Raw genomic sequence first — 25,924 nt, 5'->3', positions numbered from 1 at the left:
AGGTATGGTTTTACTAATTAAAAATAATCTGAAATGTACTTACAGCTGGGGAAAATATACAAGAGAATTTCATTTTGACCCTAACAGAGAGTTTCGTTTTATTATCATCATGACCATGATTGGTTACTCAAACTTTATTATACCAAATTTTTCAGTTCTCGTTTAGATACACCTTTCAAGTTAAATTTGTTGCAGTTACTTGTTGCTACTCTTTTCCCTCTCTATTTATCCTTTAATATACTTTTTTCCTCTCTTCTTTTTCCCACACCATCCCCCTTTGATGTATGTGTCTTCCATTGACCATTTCATATTCTCTCCTATATTCCACTGAAGTAGGAGGAAATCTGACAGAAAACAAAAAGTTGCAGACTTTAAACGAACAGTCCAATCCACAGTTATATCCACATCTGTATTGACTGACAGGTTCTGGGAATACTTTATTAAGACCTTGGTGGGCAAAGGACAAGACTTCTATTTGCCAGAATCCAGGCTTCCACCTGATATGCTCTGATTCCAGGTTTGTGAGCCTAAAACCAAAACAGACTACCAGCTGCATCACCCTCTCACATCAATGTACCTTGATGTTTTGACAAACAGATACCAAGCATCAGCTACAGTCACACCATGGGTGCCTAGCAAAGCCTGAAATCATACTCCAGCAAAGAGAGTGCAGTAACTGATAATGAGAAAAGCTGTATCTGAGATGACTTTGGTAACTTTCAGTTGTCAGGTTAGCTGAGGATAAACCAGTACAATAATAAACACCTCTACCAAGAGCAGGGATACTAAAAAGTTGCCAAACTTGTACTAGTCTTAGAAAAGGTGTGATCACAAGTGAATCCTTCTCCATTTAATTTAGCAGCCACCAAACATCAGAAAAGCACTCTGCATTCTCATAATCTATACAGTAATCAAATAGTCTGTTTTTCCTGTGTGTTTTAAAAAAACATAACAGAAGAACACACTAACGTTTCAGTCCGGTTGATGGGCTATTCAGGTTTGTTGTTATGAGTGATTTTCATGTTTAATATTCTGTAAAAATTACAAACCTCATTCTAGCAGAAACAGCAGTGTGACAATAACCATAAGGCCTTAAAGGATGGCTGCACTGAAGGGTGTAAGCACTACAATGTAGCACAGTAAACACAATCTGAGTATCCCAGGAGGAAGCTCCTACCAGGGTACGGTAACACCTGTCAGTGAGAGGAGTGATCACCAGGCGTGGGGAGTTGCCCAGGTATTCGTAGGCGTATTTCACATTGCAGTTAATGATGCACACACGAACGTTCTCATTCTGCCAATAATAGCGCAGCTGGGCAAGCCACTGAAAGTCTGTTTCACTCTGCACACCTGACAAACAAAGAGTTGACAGCAATCATAAAGGATGTTGTAGATAGGTGGATTTTCTATTATGGTTAAATTTAAAACAGCTTTGAAATTACTAATGTTGATGCTTGTAGCCAAATACTCACAAACCCATCTTAGTACTGTACTGTTTTAGGCAGTAAAATCTCATTGGTTAGCAATTTTTCATTACCTATGCGTTAAGAAAAGTGTCTTAAAATATAATTACCACTTCCAATCATTTCCTTGATGACATCTCTAGCATGAACATCAAGAGTAACCAAGGCACCCAGTGTAATCCTGGTTTGCTTTGACAGTTTTCCTCTTACCAGCTCTACAATATCATTAAGTTGAAGCTGAAGTGTATCATAATAATCCTTTAAGCCCTAGGAGACAAAAGGTGATTTTGAAGCTGGTTATATCACAGTTTCAAGTGTTCCAGACTTCTTCATGTTGACTAGATATCTTAACAGAGGTTGCTTATTATATATTGTCATAATGTTTTGCATCAACTTCTCTTATCCAGAGTTATGCATTTATGTTGCAAAGCTACATTTTAAACTATGATTGCTCTAAATAAGAATATTCAAGTATTTGAATGAAAGATACAAATCACTGTACATAAAATTCATGTACATGAATTCATATGAAACACACATGCTCATCATTTTTCAAATTTTATTTTAATTGTAAAAAACTGTTTGATTAGCAAAATACATCAGCTGAAATGAAACACTAAGGGTTTTTTACATCATGTATTACACAGTACCTTGGGTCCACTGCGAAGAACTTCATGTACCTCACTTGTCCAGTACATCTGAGACACACATAACACTACCTGGCCAGGCCACTCCAGAACCCAGCGCTTTCTCTCAGTCTCTAGATATGCCTGGAAGAGTTACATACATCATACAAACACAGTGTCTGGGAATACATATCACAATGTAATAGAGAAGCTTATAATGTAGTCCTATTAATATTCCTTGCAGAAGAATACTATTCTCTTATTTGCAATGTCCAAATGGAGTTTTAAATGCTCTTTTCCCCTTAGGTTTAAAGAAACATTTTCTGTCTAATGATTTTCTTTTAGGAGGAAGTATATTACAAGTGTTCTATTTCTAATTCATAAGAAACCTGAACTATTACATCAGGTGATATATCCTGTAAAACAGTACTGCTGTGAAACTTTTAGAAGAATTTATATCCACTGTTACAGGAAAACTACTTGTGTCTTATTCAAACTAAACTCCAATGTATATTATTGGCCTATAAATACAAGTCATGTGAACTTGGTCCTGACCACATAACTTCATCAACTCCTCTGTTGAGGAAGAATTTTAGAAAGCCAAGAGAAAGACATAAAACAAAGGCAGGTGCTTCAGTTCTTAAATTTTCACAAACCCCATACCGTTCTTGATCTGGCAATTACATCATGTACAGTCTTCAGCATAATATCTTCTACTTGAATTAACCACTTCTCCACTGCACCTCGAGCTTCAGAAGTAGAAATGTTTGAAATCAGTTGCACACGTTCGCCTTCAGAACTGTACATTCCTTTAATATCCAAATTGCGAAGGAAGTCCAGCTTAGCAATGCCTTCAAAACACTTCTTCAAATGAGGCTGAACTCTAAGAGGATCCTTAGTCTCTGACAGGATCTCCAACATTTCATCATTAGACAAGAAAAAGAAGCTAAAAAATCAGGAAAAAAAATACAACTGCATAATCAAGCTATTGTTAAGACTGATCTTATTCACAACATAAAAACCCCCTGCAGAATCTGTGGGTTTTAAATAAGCAAAGCTCATCATACCGGGGAAAGAAGAGACGTTTTTTCTCAAGGTAAGCATTAAGCCCTTTCATGATTTTGTCAAGAAGCTCATTACAGGTCTGAAGCTTCTCTTTTAATCCTGGCAAGGAAGTAGCAGCAAGGACCTGTAACAACAAATGTGCAAACTGTCAGCTATAAATGAGGATTTGAAACAGTAGAAATTAATCAAATAAGGAACAACATAACATTATTTCTAGAAAGCCCAGGGAACTGAAATCATAGTTCACTGTACACATTCTGAAAACTTAACATCTCCTCACTCCAAAAAAAATGCTAAGAGAAGTTACTGTTTCCTGTTAGTAATGGATATTTCCCTTACCTTTGGGTCTTCAGCACAAAACTCCATAATCTCTCTCCACAGTCTATCCACAGTCTGAAACTGCCGCCCCTCTTCTGGCATCTGTTGCATAATATCCTCAGAAGAGAAGATGGGTTCCAAATACAGCCACTGTACCTGCACTTTCAGCCACTCATCAATATTCTCCTGAATTTGAATCAAGCGGCTTTCCCATTCCTTAATAAATGTTTAAAGAATGTTAATTTGACATTTCCAAGCACATAGTTAGAGACAACAAATTCAGGAAAGGCAGATATTGCAGTATTCCAGCTTCCAAAGAGAAAAACAAAATGTGTACCAATAAACAAAATGAAAGAAAAATATTTAGGAGCATAAGTTCTTCCACATATACAGATGGCCAAAGGACCTCAGAAATTTTTATTTATTTGGGAATAAATATTCCAAAATGCATTTATCACTTTAGTGCTATGAACGTTCAACAACTTAATTGTTAAGCAAGAGCCAGGAGGCTACCAGTGATAAATTCTGTTTCATCTCCCTACAGCAAGGGCTCTTGTAGCTGAATGGCAGCAGGGACACAATACCAGAAAAGCCACCTCAGCTCATAGGAGCGATCCAGCAAGTCCAGCATCCTGTTCCTAAGGACAATAGCAGATACCACTGGAGCAGGCTGCCTGTAAAGTGTATGTTCACTGAGCCTGCTTGAGCCTGAACATTCTGCACATAAAGCAACAACGACCTAGGGAGGGTAACTGCAAAGCAATTCCACCAGCTTCTCTCCTGTCAACAGCCATAGTGTTAGCACCACAAACACGACTCTAGCCTTGAAATTCAAAAGCACGTGTGAAGCACTGCCATCATTGCTCTGAGGCTTGGTTAAAAAATATTCTCCCAGCCATCAAGAAGTTCCTTTGCTCTGAGGAAAATATTATACTTCAAAATTTGCATCCAAAACTCAATAAATAAATAAATAAATGTTCTTATTAGCAATAATGTAAACATTATTTCCAATTATTAAAAAGCAAGGTTAATGGAAATAGTGATTTTCCAAAATATGAAAAAAAAAAAATCATCTCTTGGTTGCACTTGAATCTGAATGGCAGAGAGAATTCCAAAACAGAAATAAGGTAACTATGACTCATACAAACTCATAAGATTCTTGCTGAAAAATCAGTCAAGGCATTTCATTAACAATTCAAACAATAAAGCTGAAATACAATCAGTATACTATTGCACCACAGTTATCCTACAAATAAAAACGGTTGAAAAAGTACTCATTGTACCTTTATTTCACTGTCAAATGGTTTAATGAAAGGTGATCCTCTCATTGTCTGAGTTTTCATAATCTGATCATCAAGAAGAGTCTGAATATCATCCACTGAAGACAGAATATGAATACCAGTCTCACGATACACATTTGTGGTGAAGGAAATTGAATCCCACGTTTCCATCATGGTATGCATTGCTTTCTCCAAGGAAAACTCCTATTTAAAAAGAAAATAGCTTGGTCTAATTACTGAATTGGTTTTTTCCAACTCTCTAATTCAATATATAATTATATCTAGTGAATAAGCTATTTTGCTCTAGCAGTACAAATTAACTACTTGTTGTTATTTTTCCTCAGTATATAATTTTCTTGCACACAGAAAACAGCACACTTGGGAAATACTGATGATGTCACATGAGACAGAAATGCTTACACTCTTTAACAACACATAATGGGCCAAAGTCTCACAAAATCTCTTCTGTTGCATAATAGCAGAGACAAATAACGCTAATAAGTCATAAAAGTATCCACTAAGAGAGACCTGATGTCATATTTGTCACTGTCAAATGTCTGTGCTTACCTTGCTTGCACCTACACTTATTATTAAAAACTGTTCCAAGTAAGAAGATAGATTCTGTTTTAAAACTTTTCTCAAGGTAGTTCCAGCATCTGGTGTTATATCATATCCAACTATATCTGACATCTGCTGCCAGTGACGTTCTCTCATGCCAGGGTTACAAAAGACAGTCACAGTGGGAATGTTCTCCTAATTCAGAAGAGATGTTTATAAGGCAAATATCATCAAATGCATTATTTCTTAATTTTTAAATAATCTTTCATGTGAATTTAAAATTCTGCTACAGTAGCTGAAGACATGAAAATCTCTTCCAAAAAGTACAGATGGCTCCATTCAGTTATCGATTTCATTTCTAAATAATTATATCAACTACTGAAGAAGAAATATAAAAAACTATTTAGCAAATTTTTTCAGTGATGCTAAATTTTGCTTCTATCAACATAACAGAGTCCCATTTCAAAATTTCCAACTACACCCTTAAATGTTTTTCTGCATCCAAAAATGACTTTTCTCCTGTATGTGTTCATTCATTACAATTCCAAAAACTATGAAAAAAAATTTAAAATGAATGGGACAGTTCAATCTGGAAATCGGGATTCAGAACAGTCTCTCCATCTCTGACACTGTGACACGTACATGTACTGAGCCCTGAATTAAGCATGTCCCTCAGCATTAGATATTAATATCCCTCAAGTTTTCTTACCTTAAATTCTTTAATTTGATCCAGAACTGAGGAACACATTGTAAGAGTTGGATTACCCGTTACAGCTTTGTGTCGCACTGCCCTTTTCTTCTCCATTGGTGCTTTTTTCTGCTTTTGTTGGAACAGTCTTAACAGTTTGTACATTTCTCTGTAAAATTCATCAATCTCAGCCTCCATGCTTTCCCCATCTAGTTCTAAAAAGGTCCCATCCATCCATCTGAGAAAAGGTCACAAAGCAGGATAACAAATATAGCCCACAAATAATTATCACTTTGTTTTGCAATACATGAACAGCCATTTAAATTAAAGCAAAGCTCTTCTTCCATATTATTGTTATTCTTTGCAAGATCCTAATGCCCAACTGAAAGTGACTCAATCACATTCTTCTATATATTTGTGTAATTCTCTTTCAGTCACATACTGAAACTGAGTAACTGCATGAATGGACAAATATTTAAGTTAAACTCTAGACAGAGATCAACATACAACATTTAAAAACACACTTCATCTTGTATTTTCAGAACCCCCACACTTTCAGCCATAGCACATTATAACTTCTGAAGAAGGCATGAAATGATAAACAATCTCCCTTAATTTATATGCAGAATACAGTTTTTGTGGTATGATCTAACCACCAGACAGCAACACAATCATTTGAACCCACCATTTTGGGTATCTGCTAGGTTAAAACCAGTTTTGGTTATATACAGATGATGAGCTCTTCAGTTGAACTTCTTCCTTTTCTGGAACAGAAAATGACTCATAACATAATTTTTCTTCTTAATACATTTCTTTCACAGAGCTTGTCTTATTACAGGCTCCACCAGCATGACCAATACAATTAGAAGCCAGTCTGAGACATGCTCCTGTGCTCTCAGGCACATGGTGTGATTCTTGGGGCTGTACTATGCAACACCAGGACTTGGGCTTCATTATCTCTGTGGGTCCCTTCTAAATTAGGAAGTCCAATGATTCCATGATTCCACTATTACATTTTAAAAACAAAAACAAATGAACATTTTTTCTAGCTGAATTAAAAATAGCCTGCCTGATATATTAGCCTTTTACTTTGCTTGCTAATAACACATGTAGAATATGGATTGGTTTTCTTGTCAACATCTGACATGAACAAGACCAGGAGAAGCATTTTTCTCACTCTCCCTCTTATAGCATTTAGAGCTGAATTACCTTCTTTCTGTTCGCTGCCATTTCAGTATGAGATTAAAGAGTTTCTGGTATGGTTCTATCCCAGTTTTTAAGTTGTTGAGGAGTGGGAATTCACTTGGTTTCCTTCCGAGCAGAGTCTCTTCTTTATTAAGAGCAGCTAATGCTTCATCACTGTCCTGTATTGTTTTCTGTAAAGTCCTCACGTCAGTCACATACTGAAATCAAATAATAGTATGTCTTGAGAAATAACCAAAATATCAAAATATAAGCTTTCCCATTGAAATTTTAGAAAACGAGATTTAAAAACTTGTCTGCTTATTGATGAGCATAAACTGTGAAGAACCCAGAGGAACGTTATGAAAAATAAAATTGGTTCTCATTACTGAATTTTAGAGTATTTTCAAAATGTTTGTGCTTTAAAACCCACGGCTCCAGGAGGCAGGCACACACTTTTTTATGTAAGTGGCATATCATAACTGTTAGCTTAGGATTTCTATTTTGTGCTTTAAAGTGTTTTGTTTTTTAAAAAATCAAAACTTCTTATTATGCAATATCCTCCAATTAAAACAATATATGCTCTGAAAACTAAAAAATACTACTAGAAATTCACAAAGTTTTGGAGCCAGTGGTCGCCTCTTCGCTAGCATAACAATGAAGTTTTGAGGCTTGTATGAAAAAATATCAAATTGCTACCTGTGCTGGTTTAACATTAATTGATTTGTGGTGAAGAGAGAAAATAAATAAATAAATAATTTTCGTGGGTGCAAACACTCTTTCTGAACTGCTGTCATTGTTACCTATCAGCTAATTCATGCATAACTTCATAGCAAATTTTCCTCTAAATAAAATGTTACTTGCCAATGAAAAACAAAAATGGGAGGGGGACTGATCTTGCTCACTGTGGCAAGAGGATAATAAATGTTTTAATTCACATTTGTTAAACTGATTACTTTTAATTACAATTCTTTTTCCATTATCCCTGTGTATTAAACACATAAAACATTTCTACTGATTTTATACTATTAATCAAACCTGTTGCATGCAATCCAGTTGTGAGTATTCTTCCAATTCTGTAACAGAATTATAAAGCTTGTCTAATTCAACATGCAGATTATCATATTTCTGTTGCACTTCTTGTTCTCTTTTAGCTTTAGACTGTTCAATCAGCTACAAAAGAATTGATTTTTTTCATGACAAAAAAGCAATGCAAAGGTGGTTGTAAGTCCTTTCAATCATTAGCATATATACTACCATCTAAACAGTTAGTGCAAACAGACAGAAAACTAACAATACAGACAAATTATTATCCTTGCAACAACTGACATTTTTTCTTCTTCTTATGTCCCATTTCAGTGTGTGCAACCTCTATATGCTAGCATGAAACCCTCATCTCAATAATCATAGCACTTAGGATTACCTTAAAGGCCTCCTTCAGGAATCAGAAAACAGAAAGTAAAGCATTACAGAAAAAAACAGATATTCTAATTTTTGGGGTTCGGTATTGCACTGCCAGAAAGGACACCCACAGTTGTTGAAAACCAATGTTATCCCATACGTACCTGTGGCTGTGAAAGGCAGACCACCTTAAAGCACTGGGTCTGCACACTCAAGGGTTTGTTTTAAGGTACCAAACAAAAAAATCAACTGAGATCTCCTAAGACAAGAATACCTACTGCCACGCAAAATTTGTGAAGCAGACAAACAGAATTTCACCAGAGGAAACAATCTTTTCCTTTTGCATTAGAATAAGAACAGACTCATATCTGAGAGTATAGAATGCAAATACACAGACTCATAAAAACTTGATGTAAAATTTCTCTTGTCTCAACCTCTAGCACAATGCAAGTGACTTGACAGCCAGCTGCAGGGTCCCATTGCTGAGGGATTCTCACTAAGCAGTGAGATTCACTCTGTACTACCATTCTCATGAAAAGGAGTTAGAACAAGCATCATGGACTCTCTGCGTAGAAGTAGAAAACTATTTTGACTGATTTATTTTTGAGATTAAAAGAATATTTTGCTTGCATGGGAATAACATGCAAACCAAGTATTTTACAGACACAGCAGTCTCCCAGGCTGGGTATCTTTTCAGTCAGAGGCATATTTACTAACCTTGGACATACATCTTAGTATCTAAACAAAACTTAGTAAAGGAGAAATCCTTACTTGTAATATTTAAAAGATACTGATTTTTTAAAAATGTAAATTATTAATTCTTTAAAAATTTTAGAAGATGTTATTAAATCTATGCTAAATTACTACAGAGAGGCAAAAGAACACTAAAAGGCTTGACTTACTGTATCATAGAGAAAAAGCATGCTAAGCAAGATGACCACAGACAGTGGAAGAAAAGTAATCTACAGTAGTCACACAGAGAAAATGAGATATTGCATATTTTCTATTAATGATTGCTAGAAAATCTCGTTCCCACTGTTCTTTTTTTGACAACACAAAATACCATTTTAACTAAATGACTTCCTGTTCAGACACTCCAGTCTTTTTAAGGGCCTGACAGTTATATTTTCAATACTACACAAGTACAGTGTAGTGAGTTTTCATCTGCCCATGTATTACCTAGTACTGACCACAAGCACATTAGGATAATAAGACTTGCTGAAGCTTTTAAGTTACAGTGACAGTTCTAAAATTTAGCCACAAAAAGCTCACTTTTGTTACAAAAACCTGGAAATATGTTTTTCAATTATATCTCAATTAGTATGGTTCATGTTATATGTGTCTATACATTTCGCCTGCTGAGGAAATAAATAGCTCAAGTAAAGTGAGAAGTCTAACAAGCCAAAAATATACCATAAACTACAAAAATGCTCTTACAATATCATGCTCTTTAAAAATGAGGGTAATCTTCTTTGGCCATAATATTGCTGTTGTATTTAGTTCCATGTCTTCAGGAGCAAATGGATAAACATCTACCAAGTAACTCATTTGCCGACAGCACTCCTACAAAGAGAGATTTCACAAAACTTTAGGCATGATAGGTCTGTTTAAAATATAGGGCAGGACAATATTATCTACAATGACAAAATAAAAAAAATCTATATTTCATGAACTTTTCAGAACTCAGAGCTGCTTCAGCCAATTGAATATTAACATTCAAAAAATTTGTGTAACATTTTTCAAATCTCTGCCCTGATCATGAGCTTGTTTCTCTAAATATGATTCCTGTGTTCTGTGAATCCATATGCAGAAATCCTAATGTTATTAAAAACACACAAAATATAATTTCTGCAGATATAAACAAAACATGTTCTATTTATAGACCTACCACTCTAACAGAAAATCTGATATGTATTCACACACACACAAACTACTCCTAATGTAACATCACCTATAATCTGCTCAAAGAGTAAATTGTTTCTCATGTGTTCAAAGTCTGTTGACTGTTTTTACACATAAAATGTTCTTTATACTTCTCTGTTACACTTTCACAAATAGATTGTCAAGCAGTCTGAAGTAACTCTCCAGGTACAAATAATAAACTGAGTGATTTATTAAAAGCTGCACTTCCTCACGCACTTGCAGAACACACAGGAATGGGAACAAGAAGCAAAGATATATGGCAAAGAATAAGCTGGCCTTCCCAATTCTGTCTGAAGTAGCACTGAGTTTATTCACACTGGCAGAAAAAAGTCTGCACTCTGGAATGGATTCTCTATTTGTATAGGCCAGCATGTCTAATAAAAGATCAAGAATTAAAGGATAGTCTTTTACCTTGCTCCTTTGCACCAGGTCCGGAAAATCTTTGGTTTTGACTCTCTTTATGTAATCTATAATTTCTACCATTTCTTCTGTTGACTCAGGAACTTTTAATGCACATTCCTTAATGGCTTCAAATTCGCTGCATATCCTATAGTTTTATTTTACATAAAATACCAACACTTTAAAATTTTAGTTTGACTGGCTTCAAGCTCAGCTTTAATGTAATTAAAAATTCAAATTATTTCTTTAAGTATTCTCCCCTCACAAATTGCATTATTTATGAAACAAGAAGAGCAATATGACCAAGTCAGTCTAGACAAATACTGGCTTCTGACTTGCAATAATTGCTTTGTTTGGATTTTGGGGTATTCTTCTGAAATAAATGCTTTAGTAATCTGTTGTTACTAAAAGAACTTTCAAACTATCGTTAATGTACACACATTAATAAATATTGTCTCCTTTTGTAATATGGAATCACTATAAAACTTGGCCATAATTTCTCATTTTAACTAAAAAATATAGTAAGAGTTAATAATGATTTAATCCATTCCGGCAAATGAACTTTCTGTTTAACTAAACTGATATCCTATATGTTCACCCGTGTAGAGGATAAAGGGAAGGTGATGGATATAACTTTTCTCAGTTTTAATAAGGCTTCTGATACTGTTCTTCACAGAATCCTCTAGATGAGTTGGCCAGGTGTGGGCTGAGTGTGTTCATGGTGTGCTGGGTGAAGAACTGGTGAAGTGCAAAGCTCAAAAGGTTGAAGCAAATGGCTGGTGACTGTTACCAGCAGTGTTCCTCAGGATTCACTTCCAGGCCAGGTCTGTTCAGTGTATTTATCAATGATTTGGATGCAAGAGTTGAATGCACCATCAGCAAGTTTGCTCATCGTACAACTGTGAGGTGGCTGCTAACTCCATTGAAGGATGGGACACCTTGCAGAATTAAATATTTGACTATGATTAAAGGGATGGAAGGTAATGAGTTGAAATGCCAGATTCTGCACCCAGGGTGGAGTAACACCCAGCACAAAAACAACTGGGGAGGAATGGCTTGAGAGCAGCCCTGCTGAGGTACCTATCAGGTAGTAAGAGAGTCTAACTAGCCTTTTCTTTGACAATGCAGTAATACTGTAATTCACACTTAAAATACAGAACAGTAATAAAGTTCTTGGATCTTTCATCTTAGATCTTTGATCTTTTAGCTCCTCCATTATCCAAGTCTATATTAATATGTTCTCCTACATTTTTTGAGACTAAAACAGCAGAAAAATACAACAGCTGGTGCAAAGTGCATTATATCGTTAGTTAGCCAAGAACCTTCAGTAAACAAAGTATGGTATATTTGCATTTCATCTACATGTTTCTACTCTGCATTTAACACATAGAGCATTTACAAGCAGAAAAGGTCTACTTACCTTTCATTTTCCTTTCTGTAATCTGTAAATATTCTGTCCATTAGCATTTTTGCAAAGTTGTTTGCACAATTAGCCAAACCTTGCTTTAAATCCTCACAATTCAAACAGACCATAGGGAAATAAATCACCTCTGGCAATCTCATGATTTCCTTCTTGAGGGCGAAAAATTCATCTATGAACTTCAGAAAAATATTAGACTTTACACTTCAGAGCTGTTGTTTAAATACTTGGCTACATGAGTAAGTATTAGACATTGAAGAAAGTAAGTAATATTTTCTTCTATTTACCATAAATTTTTAGGGGAAAAATCAGTTGCATTTTAGGTAGTCCATAGATTTTTTAGATAGCTAAAGGCTAAGCACCTATTATTCTCTGTTACCTTTTCATTATTGCTGCATATATTGTAAAAATTATTTATAAAGTGTAGAATTAAAACTTACAGCAGTGTATTCATCAAAACTGGGTTGTTCTGCTACAAATCTTTTTATCCGTTCCTCTGCAGTTCCATCTACAAGCCAGCCATAACTTTCAACTACAATTCAATTACAACGTATTTATATTACTAAAATGCATATGCCATAGAGCGAGCTACTTATTACAAAGAGGAGACACACTCTTCTATCACTTACCATAGCCTTTAAAATGTTCCTTTGGGCCTTCTAAGTTGACTCTGATAGATTTTTCCAGCGTGGATTTGGCCCATTGTGCAGTGTGAGCAGGAAGCTCAGTATCCAGAGTTGCAGTGCCTCCCGTTAGCAAAGCACGTACGGTTTGGATATTCTAAGAGTAGTGCAAGTGTTGATTATTTACATTTTAAAAAGTGGTGTAAGGATACATACACTTTAAAAGTAAGTTGCAATCTGCAGAAGACACGATCACAAAAGTATGAGACTCTAACCATGACCAAGTTAAAATGCTTTATATACATGTAGAATGACTTTTCCTGAAGCAAGAAGTTGAACAGGAAATATGTAAGGGAAAAAAACTATCCAACCTTGCATAAAATTAAATTATACTATATATGCAAATACAAAAAACCAACCCCAAAACACTTCTCTGAAAGTGCCATCACATGCATCTAGTGACCAATACTCAGTCCACATCTAAAGTCCCCAGAAAGGCTCTCTTCCCTGGAACCATAGACAGGTTCCCAAGATAACAATCTTTTGATGTTGTATATATTAGTTTTTAAAGATTTGAGTATTTTCTTTATCTTAGAAAGAAAAGGAATATCAGTTCTAATTTTCCTTGTCTTTCTCTGGAGATCTTAAATTTAATGCAAATTTATTGTAAATCATCACACATATAATTAAATATGTTATTATAACTGCAGACCCAAAGAACACACAAAAACAATCAATAGCAGATGCACCAATGTTTTATAAACAAGTGCAAAATTACTTCAGAGCCTGGAATGCTGCTGGGCATCAAAATTCATGATGTAACCTGTAGAATGATCATGGAAAATAAATAAAAGGTGCATTCTGATCCAATTGCCAGGGTAGTCAGACTCCTAAATCACAAGTATTTTCACATACTGAACAATTACATATTTAAACATAATTTAAAAGCACACCTGAAGAGTCTGTCCTATACAATCTACTACAAACAGAATTGATTCTTCTAAGTCTTGCAAGCTTGGATAAAACTCCATTCTATTTTCATCAAAAGTCAAGTCCATCTTAAATATAGGCAGACGACTTCGGTCTTCAGGATCAAAAAGTTTCACAAAAACTTCAGTTGTTCTTTGCAGTAATTCTTTCAGCTAGGTAATAACATAGACCACCTATTAGTTGACATAAAAAAGGCCCAACCCATTTTTCATTCATCCAGTAAGCCAGGCAGGGTTTTCACTCATTTTAGTACTTCTGGCCTGATTCATGGATAACTGAAGAAGTGTGAATTTTTAAAATAACTCCAGTGGGTATTAGTCCCAACCCTTAAAATTATGAAAACTAATGAATATGTAAACATTTCAGTAAAGTCCATGCATTTATTTTTGCTACAAAAGTAAGCCTATTACTAATACATGTATGTAGAAATTAAATATCTTGAAAGCATTTTCCTCTGACGATTTTTTTTCAAATGACAATTATTTGATTAGACCATTGTCCCATTATTTTTCTACAAAGCAAGTAATGTTTCAATCCCACTAAGTTTATCACAGGAAGGAAAGATTTTTACCTGATTAGACAAAAGCACAGCCACACAGTTACAAAAAGACTCAAGCTGATCCAACTTGACACCATCCAAGGCCTCAGACTGAGTAAAGAGGCCAAGAACTCTTTGGTACCACGTACTCATTATCTTGTCTTCTGCTTTAGAACACCTTAGAGACGCATCAGTTTTAAAAGACTTACAGTCAACTGGTCCTTTCAATCTAGAAAAGGAAGTTACAGGCAACTTTATAAACAAAATTTAAACAAACCAAACATGGAGTAAGGTAACAATACAAACTTTTGTATTACAAACCCAGTCTTTCTCTAGGAGAAAGCACAGTGGGAACTTATGCGTAGCTTCAGCACACTAAAAGGAAAGAAAAATCCTGCCTCAAACTCCACGATTTACAGAACAATTACCAGAAAAAAAAAATAATGAGGAAAAAATATTTTGAAAATTTTCTTTTTGAAAACTATAAAAATTTAAAGTTCCAATATTAAACAGAAAATTCAACTGATGAAAACCAGCAAAAAATCTGATCTTCAGGGTTAGCACAGAATTCCCTACAGATGATAATACTGCTAGAAGTAGATTTTTCAAGTACTACTTTAAACAGTTTTCTATGGGAATTAAGCATTAAGAACAAGTGAAGAATGGGGAGAAATTTACAGAATTAAAGGCAAAATACAAATCAAAAGGTCTGATATTACCAACAACTTGATAACAACAATAAAATATGTAACAGAGAGAAGTCACGTCATAACACAGACTAACTTAATCACAGTACATTAAAATGGTGCATCAAAGAAATTTTCTATGATAAATAATAGAACTGAACAAGCTCATCTTTGCTAGCTTTGAAAACCTATATGGGTCAATAATTCAACAGAACAGACTTTACCTGCAACCAGAGAAATCTACTACAAGAAAGTTAAAGAATGCTGTATAACCAAAATCCAGTAGAGTTTTCATTGTGGGGTGAAGAATATATAAGGAGGAAGTGATTCGTTTTTTTGCTTTGATATAACTGTCATGCCACGTACTAGAAAAATCCAGGCCTCTAAAAAAGAAAAACCATAAAAAAACCAACCAAAACAAAGAAACAAACAAAAATTAAGAGCTCGAGCACTACTTGAATAAAGTACTTATATATAAAAGGTAGTATTCAAAAGATTATTCTCTAGTTGAATAGTTATTAAATGCCACACACATATTCTTACTACCATGCAGTGGAAGTCATAAAGGTACTCTGTCTGATAAACATGCTTTATCCTCCGTGGTATTTTGAGACCACCTCCTCTTACAGAAGCCTATTCAATGTAAACTCCTAACTTCACCAACTACCATCAAGAAGCATTTATCAACAGATTTTGATAGCACACACTCTTGATGCATCAGCAAATCGTGCAATTTGAGTATTTCTGTTTTGTCTACCTGAACTTCTTTTCCATGGTGAGAGGGCATAATAAATTTGCCTTCAGTCTCAAGATTTCACCTCATAAAATCAAAATCACGTAAAACCTTGGCACTATATGCAGTTCTAGGATGTCAAAATACTGTACAATGCTGCTATCTGCCAGAAAACTGCTCCATACACACACAGGTCATTCCAGAGGCAGCTGCACTGTGACTTTAGTGTCTGGGCACTCAGAGTCAGGTTTAATTCGCAGTCATGAGTGCTGCTCTACATAACTGTAGCAACAGCAATAAAACACTGTAGCAATGCTAAAACTTCGTAGAGCATTCAGAGATGTTGAAATGCAGGATCCTCTACAGAGATTTAAAAATGTCCCAGTAAGGGGCTCCAGAATTAATCTTGTGCTGTAACTGTCCACACAGCTCCACAAGAATGTCCTTCATGCAACTCAGTGTGTTTTGCCAGTGAGTTATTTGCTAACTTAATTCACTCACAGAGGTAATGAAGGCAAAGGTGCTTCATCTTCCAGCTTGTCAAGTTCTTTTATGTCTGGTTTAATGAGAGCTCTTCTCACTAAGAAAAAATGTATGAATATTAGAAGAAAATTCATATTCAATATTCATATATTCATATTCCATATTCAATAGTCACTGTACCTCCTTGAACCAAGCACATAGTAGGATGAAAAAGTAATTGTGTCACCCTAGTCTACAAAACACATTCTCCCAAAGGTAACTCAAGATCAACAGATTCTGCTAAATGTTAATACAGATTCAGGTACCTTAACTCCAATTCTGACTCCTGTTCCTGAAGGTTTTCAGATGGGTTTGTGTTTAAATAATTAAATGCTTATGCAGTTTTTTTGCTGAGGGGATGGTCAGCCACAGGAGCAGGCTCCCCAGGGAAGCAGTCATGGCACCAGTCCTGCCAGAGTGCAAGGAGCATCTGGACAGTGCTCTCAGTTGTATGGCTGAGGTTTAGATAGCCCTGCAAAGAGCAAGGAGTTGGACTCTAATCCTTACGGACCCTTTCAATTTGATATATTCTATGATTGCAAGAATTTATGACAACTTTGTTACATAATTACAGTAGGATACTATAATTATGCCACTGATGATATTATAAGGAAGGTAGTCCAATGTTAAATTGTTTATTTTTTAATCTATATTTTTAAAAGATCAGCCATTCACTAAAATATTAACAAAACTGGGCTCAATTTCGATTCTAGTTACTACAAATGTAAATAAATTAACACATTATTTCAAGGGAAAACACTTTTGAAATTCCAGTTCGTGACATTTTTTAAAAGCTTTTAAAATTTAAGTGACTTGTATGAGAGACATCTGAAAACAGTAATTATCTTTGCAGATTTTTATTGTGAGCTTCCTCATTCAACAAAAGCACCATGAGAAAATTCATGAATGTGTTTGTGAATAACTGCTTTAAAAAGCTTCTGTTCCTGAAGAGGGAGAGAGAATTATTAGTACATTAAAATTTTCATTTCTTTAACAGTAAACAGCAACACATTCTTGCTTCAAATTAACTAAATAGGTTAAAGACATAATGAAATAACATTATCAGCAATCAACCTTTTGGACATGAGTTCTGCAGCTGTCTTTGCTTGAACTGTACTTTCAGCTGGTTAACTATTCACTGGTTCAAATAAAACAAGCAAATTTTGCCTTAAATATTTTGGCCAGCCAACACACATTTGACGAGGCAAGAAAAGCTAAATCAGTAGTTAATTACAAAGATCCTGCCTGGCTGAAAGAACAAACCAGAAAAAATATTTTCAGCAGGAGAATACAGAGCTTAAAATATATATATTAATATTAATATAAGTGCTGAGTAATTTGAAGTACTCACACACACATCTTTGCATGCTCGTTTCATAATCTTTCACTACCTCCTTTAACAGCTCTTCAGTGAGCAGCTCTCTCTCTCTGCCCTCCATAAGCGACTGTGGCACCATGGCGAGCATGGACCTCAGCCACTGCTGCTGGATGGGAATCACTGGATTACTCTGCACACATTTCTTCAAAAAGAGGTAGTCTGCCTGAAAGGACAAAATTTTCAGAGGTCTAATAACTACCTATGTATGTATTTTTGTGTCAGGCTTGCCAAAAGTCTCTTTTTATTCACAATTTCTTAATTTCCTTAGGGCAGGGTATTCAATCTAATATTTTCAGAATTCACTGACTAATACCCTAAAAGCTGCTCTGTGGTTGGTAACATGGTATCTCTGTCTTAATGTTTAAATATAAAATACTGTACTTGTCAGTATAGCATTTTCCTTGGTTCTCTGCTGAAGTTTATGGCTAGCAATAAAATAGTTAAAGGTGAAGGTTATTGTTCTTTGGACAAACATTTATCTGGGAAAAAGTGTGGACAAACATAAGGGGACTGGGTCCTGGCCAAAAAAAAATAAGTATTTCTGCTTTTGATTGATAGTTTTATTATAAAATCTCTGCATTCTACAGAATGTGCATACCTAACAACAGCTACACAAAATTGGTGTTATCTTAGGTTACTTAATATAAATATTTCAATACTAGTTTAAATTTCAACTGGCTCTCAGAGATGAAGTCTTACCTTAAAAGCTATACACAAATTTGAAGTTTAGTGCATGTTCTTCAAATTGTCAAAGACTACTTTTTGTACAGGCTAAGATCTAATCTATGACCTCAACTGAAAAAGTCCTGAAGCCTGTTAGGTTTTTTCCTAAGTAATGATCTTTAACTAAGGTTAAATTAATTATCGATAGACATACTCTCTAAAACAGAAAGTTTTAGACCTCTACAGGACCACAAAACAAGGCTCCTATTTTGGTATTATTCCATTTCCCCCCACCAAGACTACTTTTTCTTGTTTAATAACAATAATTCTGCGTAACATACTCAACTTCTCCGAATAGGGGCCATTCACTCTCCTACTCCAAAAAAAGCAAATGAAAGAATTTAACTCACTCTTTTTTGGCTTTCTTCATCATGCATCTGCATAAAAAGAAATGGAACATTGTTATATATGAAGAACATACAAACAAAAATACTGGAAATACAAAATTTAGCAAATATTATTCCTAAAGACTTTATTTTGTAGATATACAGGCATACATTTCAGTTGGATTACCTGAGTATATAAATACATTTATGAATTACTGAGGAGCAAAACGAGTATCTTGAAGTAAATTCTAAGAAGGAAAATAAATGTCACAATAACAAAGAACTTAATAGGCAAGACTTAATAAAGAAATGCTTTCTCACAGTGGAACGCAGTTCTGTGATAGGAGGTGCAGCATCTCTCTCATCTGTCTCTTCCATGGTTATGTAATAGACTTCAAGAGCTCGATCAATTCTAAAGTAAACCACAGCATCAGAAGTGCAGAAAAACTACAAATAATATAGTAAAAATAATGCTGACACTTTAATTGATGCAACCTATTTTTTCATCATTACCAACCCCTTTATCACTAAATCTCACGATAATTATATTAAACAAACATCGTTATTTGTCACATATCAAATGTGTAATGTCTCTTTCACGTGAATTTCAACATGTCTTGAATTACATGAAACTCACAGTAACTGATTAATGATCTCTTGCTGCTTCTTGCCTCTGTGGTATGCCAATAGTTTCTTCTGTGATGGTGATGTTTCAGATATGACTGGTGGAGGTAAAGCAGCGGGACGAAACAAAGTTCTCAAAGTCCGTTTACTGGAAGTTGCTTCATCTGAGTGCTCCATCTAAAACCACAACAAAACCAAAATTCTAGAATACAATCCCCTCCACAAAGGAATTTAACACATGCATCTATTAAGTTGAATGGACATAAGGCTTAAAATGCGGCCACCTCAGTTTAGGTATGACAGTTTATGTATGACAGTTGAGCTTTCAAAGAATAGAACAGTTTATATGATCGAATGGCAAAGTTCAAAGGGAGAGCATGTACATACAGAGCCTGCCATAAGGAAAAAAAAAAAGGAAGAAAGAAAAAAAAGTCAATAAATTTGTGTTCTGCGACTGGGCTAAGGCTCAACTAAAAGACCTCTCTTCTATGGCTGCTTAATCGCCTCAGTAGGGCTATTCCAAAGTCTGATGGTCGGGTTCCCCTGGAAACATGATGCACAAACTCACCACTGCATTTCAACAGCTTCCCACAGGGGAGCAGAAAGTCAAAGCTATCTTCTAAATCAGTGGCACGTCCTAAAAACCAAACCGGGAGGTGGTGAATGCACCAAAGAACACAAAGCTCAGCTAGGGCCGGCCGGGACAACACCGCCTTTAGCCGGCGCCCCCTCAGCCCCGCCGCTCTCACCTCACCCCGCGCCGCGGGCCCAGCTCGGGACAACTGCGCGGTTACCCTGGAGCAGAGGGCGGGGCTCTCCCGGGCCTCAAGAGAAAAAAAAGAAAAAGAAAAAGAAAAAGAAAAAGAAAAAGAAAAAGAAAAAGAAAAAGAAAAAGAAAAAGAAAAAGAAAAAGAGAAAAAGAAAAAGAAAAAGAAAAAGAAAAAAGAAAAAGAAAGCCTTACCTTTACCGTCCCGGTCTACCACAGAGTTAGTACAACCCGAGCGAGTCAGAAAGTCCCTCTGCTCCAGCCTCTGCCTGCACCAAGCACATCGCAGCAAGAATGCTTGAGAAATTATAAATGTAATATCCTCAAGCTTCAGATGGCTGTTGCTGGGCTTCTGCTTTTTGTACAACTATAAATGGAAATTTTAAGGAACTCAACAGATTTGCTACACACGTGCCCACACTTGATAAAAGAGGCTTTAAAACCTTAATTTTGTGTCTCTGTGGGGAGAGCCCCACGCAAAGAAGCTGCGGGAGCAGCGTGAGGGAATTTTATGTTTTCCAAAGTCCTGGGCACTTTCCTAGCGTGGCTTTCACTGCCCGTGACTATTCAGTGTGAGGTCTCAACCCACACATGAAATGTTTTCTCACGAACAGAACACAAATCCTTGACGTTAAAGGATTTATCAATCGGCCGTTAGCGTCGGGGCGTTACGAGGGAGACCCACGCGCGCCTCGCACACCAGTCGGCCAGGCAGCTGCGCTGAGGAGAGGGGGATTCGCTGCTGAGGGAACAGAACCCGCTGGTTCTCAGTGGGCCTGACTCAAGCCGTGCCAGAGGGTTAATGGCGGGGCGAGGGGCGCGGGGCGCGGGCACCGGAGCGAGGGCACCGGAGCGAGGGCACAGCCCGGAGGGCACACCGGGCACCAGGAGGGGGCGCTGCCTCACGGCCAGCGGAGCGCGTGCCCGCCCCCTCCCCGCCTCCCGCGCGGCCCCGCCCCTTGGCGCGCGCGCGCTGACGGCTGCGGAAGCCCCGCCCGTTGCCCCGCCCCCGTCGCGCGCGCGGTGACGGCACAGCCCCGCCCCGCCCGGCGGTTCCGGCCGCGCCCCGCGGAAGCCGCAGCGCCGCTGGGTCCATGTGGCGTCGGCTCCGCTCCGCCCTCCAGAGCCTCCGCGGCTCCCCCGCCGCACCTCCGCACGGCGGTGGCGACCGCCCGCCCGCCGCCATGGAGCGCGCCGTGGTGCGCTGCGTGCCGTCCGAGCCCAAGCTGAGCCTGCGGTTCGTGTTGCCCGACGGCAGCGCTCGGCACATGCAGCGCGACCAGGCGGAGCCGCTGGGACGGGCGCTGGCGCGCATCGCCACCAACGCCGCTAAGAGCCACGGCAAGGCGGGCAAGAAGAGCAAGAAGGCGCGGGCGGAGGGCGATGCGGAGGGCGAGGCGGCGGTGCCGGCCGTGCGGCTGTTCTCCCGCGACGGCGCGGCGGTGGCGGAGGAGGTGCCGAACGCGGCTGCCTGGCAGGACGGCGCCGTGCTGCACATCGGGGACGCGCGGTACCGCGTGGAGCGCAACCCGCCCGCGCTCACCGAGCTCCGCCTGCCGCGCTCGCTCCTCGCCGGCTTCCCCGTATGCCCCAAGGTGAGCGCCGAGTTCGCCGCTCCGCAGCACTGCCTGTTCCGCTGGTTCCGCGAGCAGCGCCCCGCGGGCGCCGGGGAGGAGGCCGGGGAGGCCTGGGTGGAGACGGCGGCGGCCGAGCGCGTGTTCACGCCGTCGAACGCGCTGGTGGGGCTGCGGCTGAAGTTGCGCTGCACGCCCGGGGACGGGGAGCAGCGCTACGGCCCGGCCTGCGAGGTGGAAAGCAGCGGCCCCGTGGAGGCCGGGCCCGGCGCCTGCACCTTCGACTCCCGGCACCTCTACACCAAGAAGGTTTGCGGCCACGGCTCCGTCCGCGCCGTCTCCTACAACATCCTGGCCGACACCTACGCGCAGACCGAGTTCTCCCGCACCGTGCTGTACCCCTACTGCGCTCCCTACGCCCTGGAGATCGACTACAGACAGAACCTGCTCAAGAAGGAGCTGGCGGGCTACAGCGCCGACCTCATCTGCTTGCAAGAGGTGGATAAATCTGTCTTCCTGGACAGCTTGGCCCCGGCGCTCGATGCTTTTGGACTGGAGGGGCTGTTCAGGATTAAGGAGAAGCAGCACGAAGGCCTCGCCACTTTCTATCGCAGGGACAAGTTCAGTCTCCTCAGCCAGCACGATATCACTTTCAGCGAAGCGCTGCTCTCAGAGCCGCTGCACAAGGAGCTGTGTGAGCAGCTGGCCAAGTACCCCGTGGTGCAGGAGAAGGTGCTGCAGAGATCATCTGTGCTGCAGGTACCAGCTTTGATATGCCTTCTTCTCTTTCCCCTCTTTTTTTCCCCCTTTCTCCTTCTCCTCCCAGTGTCTCCAGGTGCAGCCGGGCCAGCTGTTGTTGAGCCTCAAGCAGCAGAAGGGAGGTGAGGGATTAAGAGTTTGAAACATGGAACTGTGTTCTCTGTTAGCTGGGGTAATGGATAGAGCAGAAGATAAACTTAGAAACAAGAACAAAACATTGAGGTCTCATTGAACTGCATATACGGAATTACCAAAATTTGGTTTAAAAAAGGCAGTATTATTTTGCTTTAAAATGAAGACAGCTGTTGAGATTCTGAGCCAGGTTGTGATTCCTGGCTGGTGGTATTGGCAGCCAACTTTTCACTACTTTTATATGTCAGAATATATTTTATAAAACTTAGATCTATAAATCAGTTTTAAGTAAGTTGGTTGAGTGTGCTTTATAATGAGGTTGGACAGCTGTGTGAGCTTCCTGATGGCAGAGTCTGGCCATGGAGCTGTTGTGCAAGTACAAGTGTGTAAGATCGAAGGCTGTGTCAGGAATTGCAGAAACACTGGTAAAACTTTCCTGTTCATGAACTGAGTAGGACTAGCAGGATTTCCTTCATAACTGAAATCACCTCCAAATTTGTGTTCAATTTAACAATTATGGAATGCTACATTTGCTTGCTAAAAACAGAGATGCAGCTCTAGCTCTATTGCAGAGAGTGAATAGAAAGTAAAAGTATTTCGGAGTCGTACAGCTTGAACTGTATCTTGTGATAAAATATGGCCAAACCAGACACAGTCAGAAGAATGTTTTTAAATGATGTAGTAGTAATATTTTGGCTGATACCCAGACCTTCTAAGGAAGATGAATGAAAAGTACAGCTTCTAAATTGAGTTTATTGGTTATAAGCATCAGATTGTTTGAACTGGATTGCCACAAAGGCATAAGCTGAATAGTGCATTTAAAAATATATAACCTCTCTATTTTAAGACTTAACCAAGGCTGCTCTTTCTCTTAAAGGTTTCAGTACTTCAGTCTACAACTGATCCTTCGAGGCAGCTTTGTGTAGCAAATACCCACCTATACTGGCACCCCAAAGGTAATTTTGGCACATTCCTGCATGTAGGAAAACTGGGTTTGGAAAGGTTTTTCCTCTTCCTTGGGAGAACAGATTTCCCACCATTCTTTTGCAGCTGTAGCCTTTTCTTCTGGAACTGAGGGTTTCCTGCCTTACTTCTTATCTAGATGAAATCAAGCCAGACTCCTAGGTCCATTTATATATTTATTTTTCTAGTGTGCCTGGGAGTCGGTAGAATCCAGCTGAAAGCAAGGCAAGTCACATAACACACAATTCACCCAAAAGCAGACATAGAATAGAGAGAGCTTTGTCTCTGCTTACTCTTTCCCTGGCCTGTTGAACATGGAGCTCTCCCAGGGTACTGCCAGGAGGGCAACCAGATTGGGCTCCAGAAACTGTGAGGAGAGATTCTTCTCAGTTAGTTTTCTTTTGGTTCTGTGCCTTTTGGGGAATATTATTAGGATGGTTGCCATGAGATGGAAAACTGCTGTATATGGGTGTTAAAGCTTCAGAGTTCTTGCATGGATGTGTTTAAGTTCAAATTGTCTGTCACTCAAAAACTTTCATAGTCACAAACTTTAAAGTCTTCTTAATTCGTGAAAACTATTCTAAAATTCAGAATTGCTGTTTCAGAGCTATATAGGCTTAAATGAGTAACCTTGTTTTGCATTATTTAAAATAATGTCTTTTTATGTCCTTAGGTGGGAACATCCGTCTGATCCAAATCGCTGTAGCCATGTCTCACATCAAGCACGTAGCCTGTGACTTGTATCCCAGTATCCCAGTCATATTCTGTGGAGATTTTAACAGCACACCCTCATCAGGAACTTACAGTTTCATCAGCAGTGGTGGCATTGCTGAAGATCATGAAGACTGGGTCTCAAATGGGGAGGAAGAAAGGTGCAGTATGTCTCTAAGCCATCCTTTCAAACTGCTAAGTGCTTGTGGAGAACCTGCTTATACAAACTATGTCGGTGGGTTTCATGGATGTCTGGACTACATTTTCATTGACAGAAATGCTCTAGAGGTTGAACAAGTTATCCCATTGCCAAGTCATGAAGAAATAACAACCCATCAGGCTTTGCCAAGTGTTTCACATCCTTCTGATCATATAGCACTAATATGTGACTTGAAGTGGAAATAGAGTAGCTCTGGGATGGTGCTTTTGGAGGTTTTCAAACAAGAAATTTAATTTAATGTACTGCTGGGGAACTGAGGTTACACCCTGTAAAGGGTACTAAAAGGAAAGCCAAAATTACTAAGAGTTCATGTGTTTAATGGCTTTACTGAATATTGTCACAAACACAGAATATTTGCATGACAATTTCCCCCTTTTTTATATGCTAATGGGAAAAAATATATTGAAGACAGGGTTTTGAAAACTGGATTATCATATACCTTTTTAGTGGTGTTTTTAAAGGATTAAGAATTATTTTGTTTAAAAAAAAAATGGGAATTTAAACTGATTTCGAAGACTGTACAAATTGAACCCTGCTTAATTCAGAAATAAGCACAGCACCCAAACCCAAATGGATTTAGCTGACTCCACTTTAATTAATATAATGATAATTAAAGTTCATGAATTGTCTTGTTCACTTACCATTACTATGGCACAACTTCTAGTAAGTTGTATGAACAATGTATTTGTACCTACCAACTTCTGAAAATATGTTCTTAATTATCAGTGAATAGACTTTCTGTCAGTAATCAACCATTTTAAATTCAAGGCTATAATTGATTTGGAAACAATCTGTCTGCCCACATAAGATGGGTAACGAGGATAATGTTAACACCTTGTGAAATTGTACTACATGAAGAAACAGTATCTACTTTGAACATATGCTCCTTTGGTTTGAGTCATCAGCAATAAAAAATACAGCTTTGAATGGGAGGGATATTTATCAATATCATCTGTTTTCAGGTGGGGAGAGATACAGAACAGTGTGGTGCATAGTTATCTGTGCCTAAATCTTTACAAAGACAGGTGACTTGCAAACCTTTATCATAATGGTTATATTTTGTTCCTCTCTTGCATACAAAGACAGCCTGAATTTTTAAGCTTTTTTACGTACATTTTTTCTTTGTAGAAATAGCCTAGTTTGCCCTATTTTGTAGGATGCAGGGTAGTGTATTTTACCCATACCCACACTGAATGTGTTGGAGTGGGTTGAATCATTTAACAAGCTTCTTGCCCTGCATCATTAGTCCATAAGAAAGAAAAAGCATTTGGAAACCATTCATTAGATCATCCTCTTTCACCTAATAAAACTCCCTATATCAATTGTTTGTCA

General features: G+C 38.3%; 2 protein-coding genes across 7 annotated transcripts in view; one reads left to right on the top strand and one right to left on the bottom strand.

Annotated features, from left to right (window-relative positions):
* Window positions 1-20,995, bottom strand: part of DNAH12 (dynein axonemal heavy chain 12) — a 58,861-nt gene extending 37,866 nt beyond the window's left edge. The window contains exons 1-25 of one of the 6 annotated variants that reach the window (XR_015806055.1): window positions 20,429-20,995; window positions 19,480-19,643; window positions 19,164-19,254; window positions 18,867-18,893; window positions 17,767-17,956; window positions 16,395-16,473; window positions 15,385-15,543; window positions 14,508-14,703; window positions 13,900-14,088; window positions 12,953-13,103; window positions 12,764-12,855; window positions 12,324-12,502; window positions 10,916-11,051; window positions 10,019-10,144; window positions 8,219-8,353; window positions 7,208-7,401; window positions 6,020-6,236; window positions 5,320-5,505; window positions 4,756-4,956; window positions 3,494-3,688; window positions 3,157-3,278; window positions 2,753-3,035; window positions 2,114-2,233; window positions 1,574-1,730; window positions 1,178-1,350 (exon numbers count right to left, since the gene is read on the bottom strand). Coding sequence is in view for 4 of the 6 variants with exons in the window: in XM_088171506.1 (XP_088027632.1) it covers window positions 1,178-1,350; window positions 1,574-1,730; window positions 2,114-2,233; window positions 2,753-3,035; window positions 3,157-3,278; window positions 3,494-3,688; window positions 4,756-4,956; window positions 5,320-5,505; window positions 6,020-6,236; window positions 7,208-7,401; window positions 8,219-8,353; window positions 10,019-10,144; window positions 10,916-11,051; window positions 12,324-12,502; window positions 12,764-12,855; window positions 12,953-13,103; window positions 13,900-14,088; window positions 14,508-14,703; window positions 15,385-15,543; window positions 16,395-16,473; window positions 17,767-17,956; window positions 18,867-18,893; window positions 19,164-19,254; window positions 19,480-19,643 (3,762 nt within the window). In the remaining 2 variants the exon portion in view is untranslated. Of the gene's footprint in view, window positions 1-1,177; window positions 1,351-1,573; window positions 1,731-2,113; window positions 2,234-2,752; window positions 3,036-3,156; window positions 3,279-3,493; window positions 3,689-4,755; window positions 4,957-5,319; window positions 5,506-6,019; window positions 6,237-7,207; window positions 7,402-8,218; window positions 8,354-10,018; window positions 10,145-10,915; window positions 11,052-12,323; window positions 12,503-12,763; window positions 12,856-12,952; window positions 13,190-13,899; window positions 14,089-14,507; window positions 14,704-15,384; window positions 15,544-16,394; window positions 16,474-17,766; window positions 17,957-18,866; window positions 18,894-19,163; window positions 19,255-19,479; window positions 19,644-20,034; window positions 20,133-20,428 lie in introns of those variants that run through there. The other 5 variants (XR_015806054.1, XM_088171506.1, XM_088171507.1 and 2 more) reach the window with 5 other exon arrangements.
* A 313-nt stretch (window positions 20,996-21,308) lies between these two features.
* Window positions 21,309-25,924, top strand: PDE12 (phosphodiesterase 12). Its single transcript, XM_014893070.2, has 3 exons — window positions 21,309-22,566; window positions 23,576-23,654; window positions 24,335-25,924. The coding sequence occupies exons 1-3, from the start codon at window positions 21,328-21,330 to the stop codon at window positions 24,775-24,777; spliced, it is 1,761 nt and encodes a 586-aa protein (XP_014748556.1). The 5' UTR covers window positions 21,309-21,327; the 3' UTR covers window positions 24,778-25,924.

The sequence above is a fragment of the Sturnus vulgaris genome, chromosome 11, assembly GCF_052056855.1.
Source record: "Sturnus vulgaris isolate bStuVul1 chromosome 11, bStuVul1.hap1, whole genome shotgun sequence".
NCBI lineage: Eukaryota > Metazoa > Chordata > Aves > Passeriformes > Sturnidae > Sturnus > Sturnus vulgaris.
Note: the sequence above shows the minus strand (reverse complement) of the source record. Positions and strands in the feature narration are given on the sequence as shown.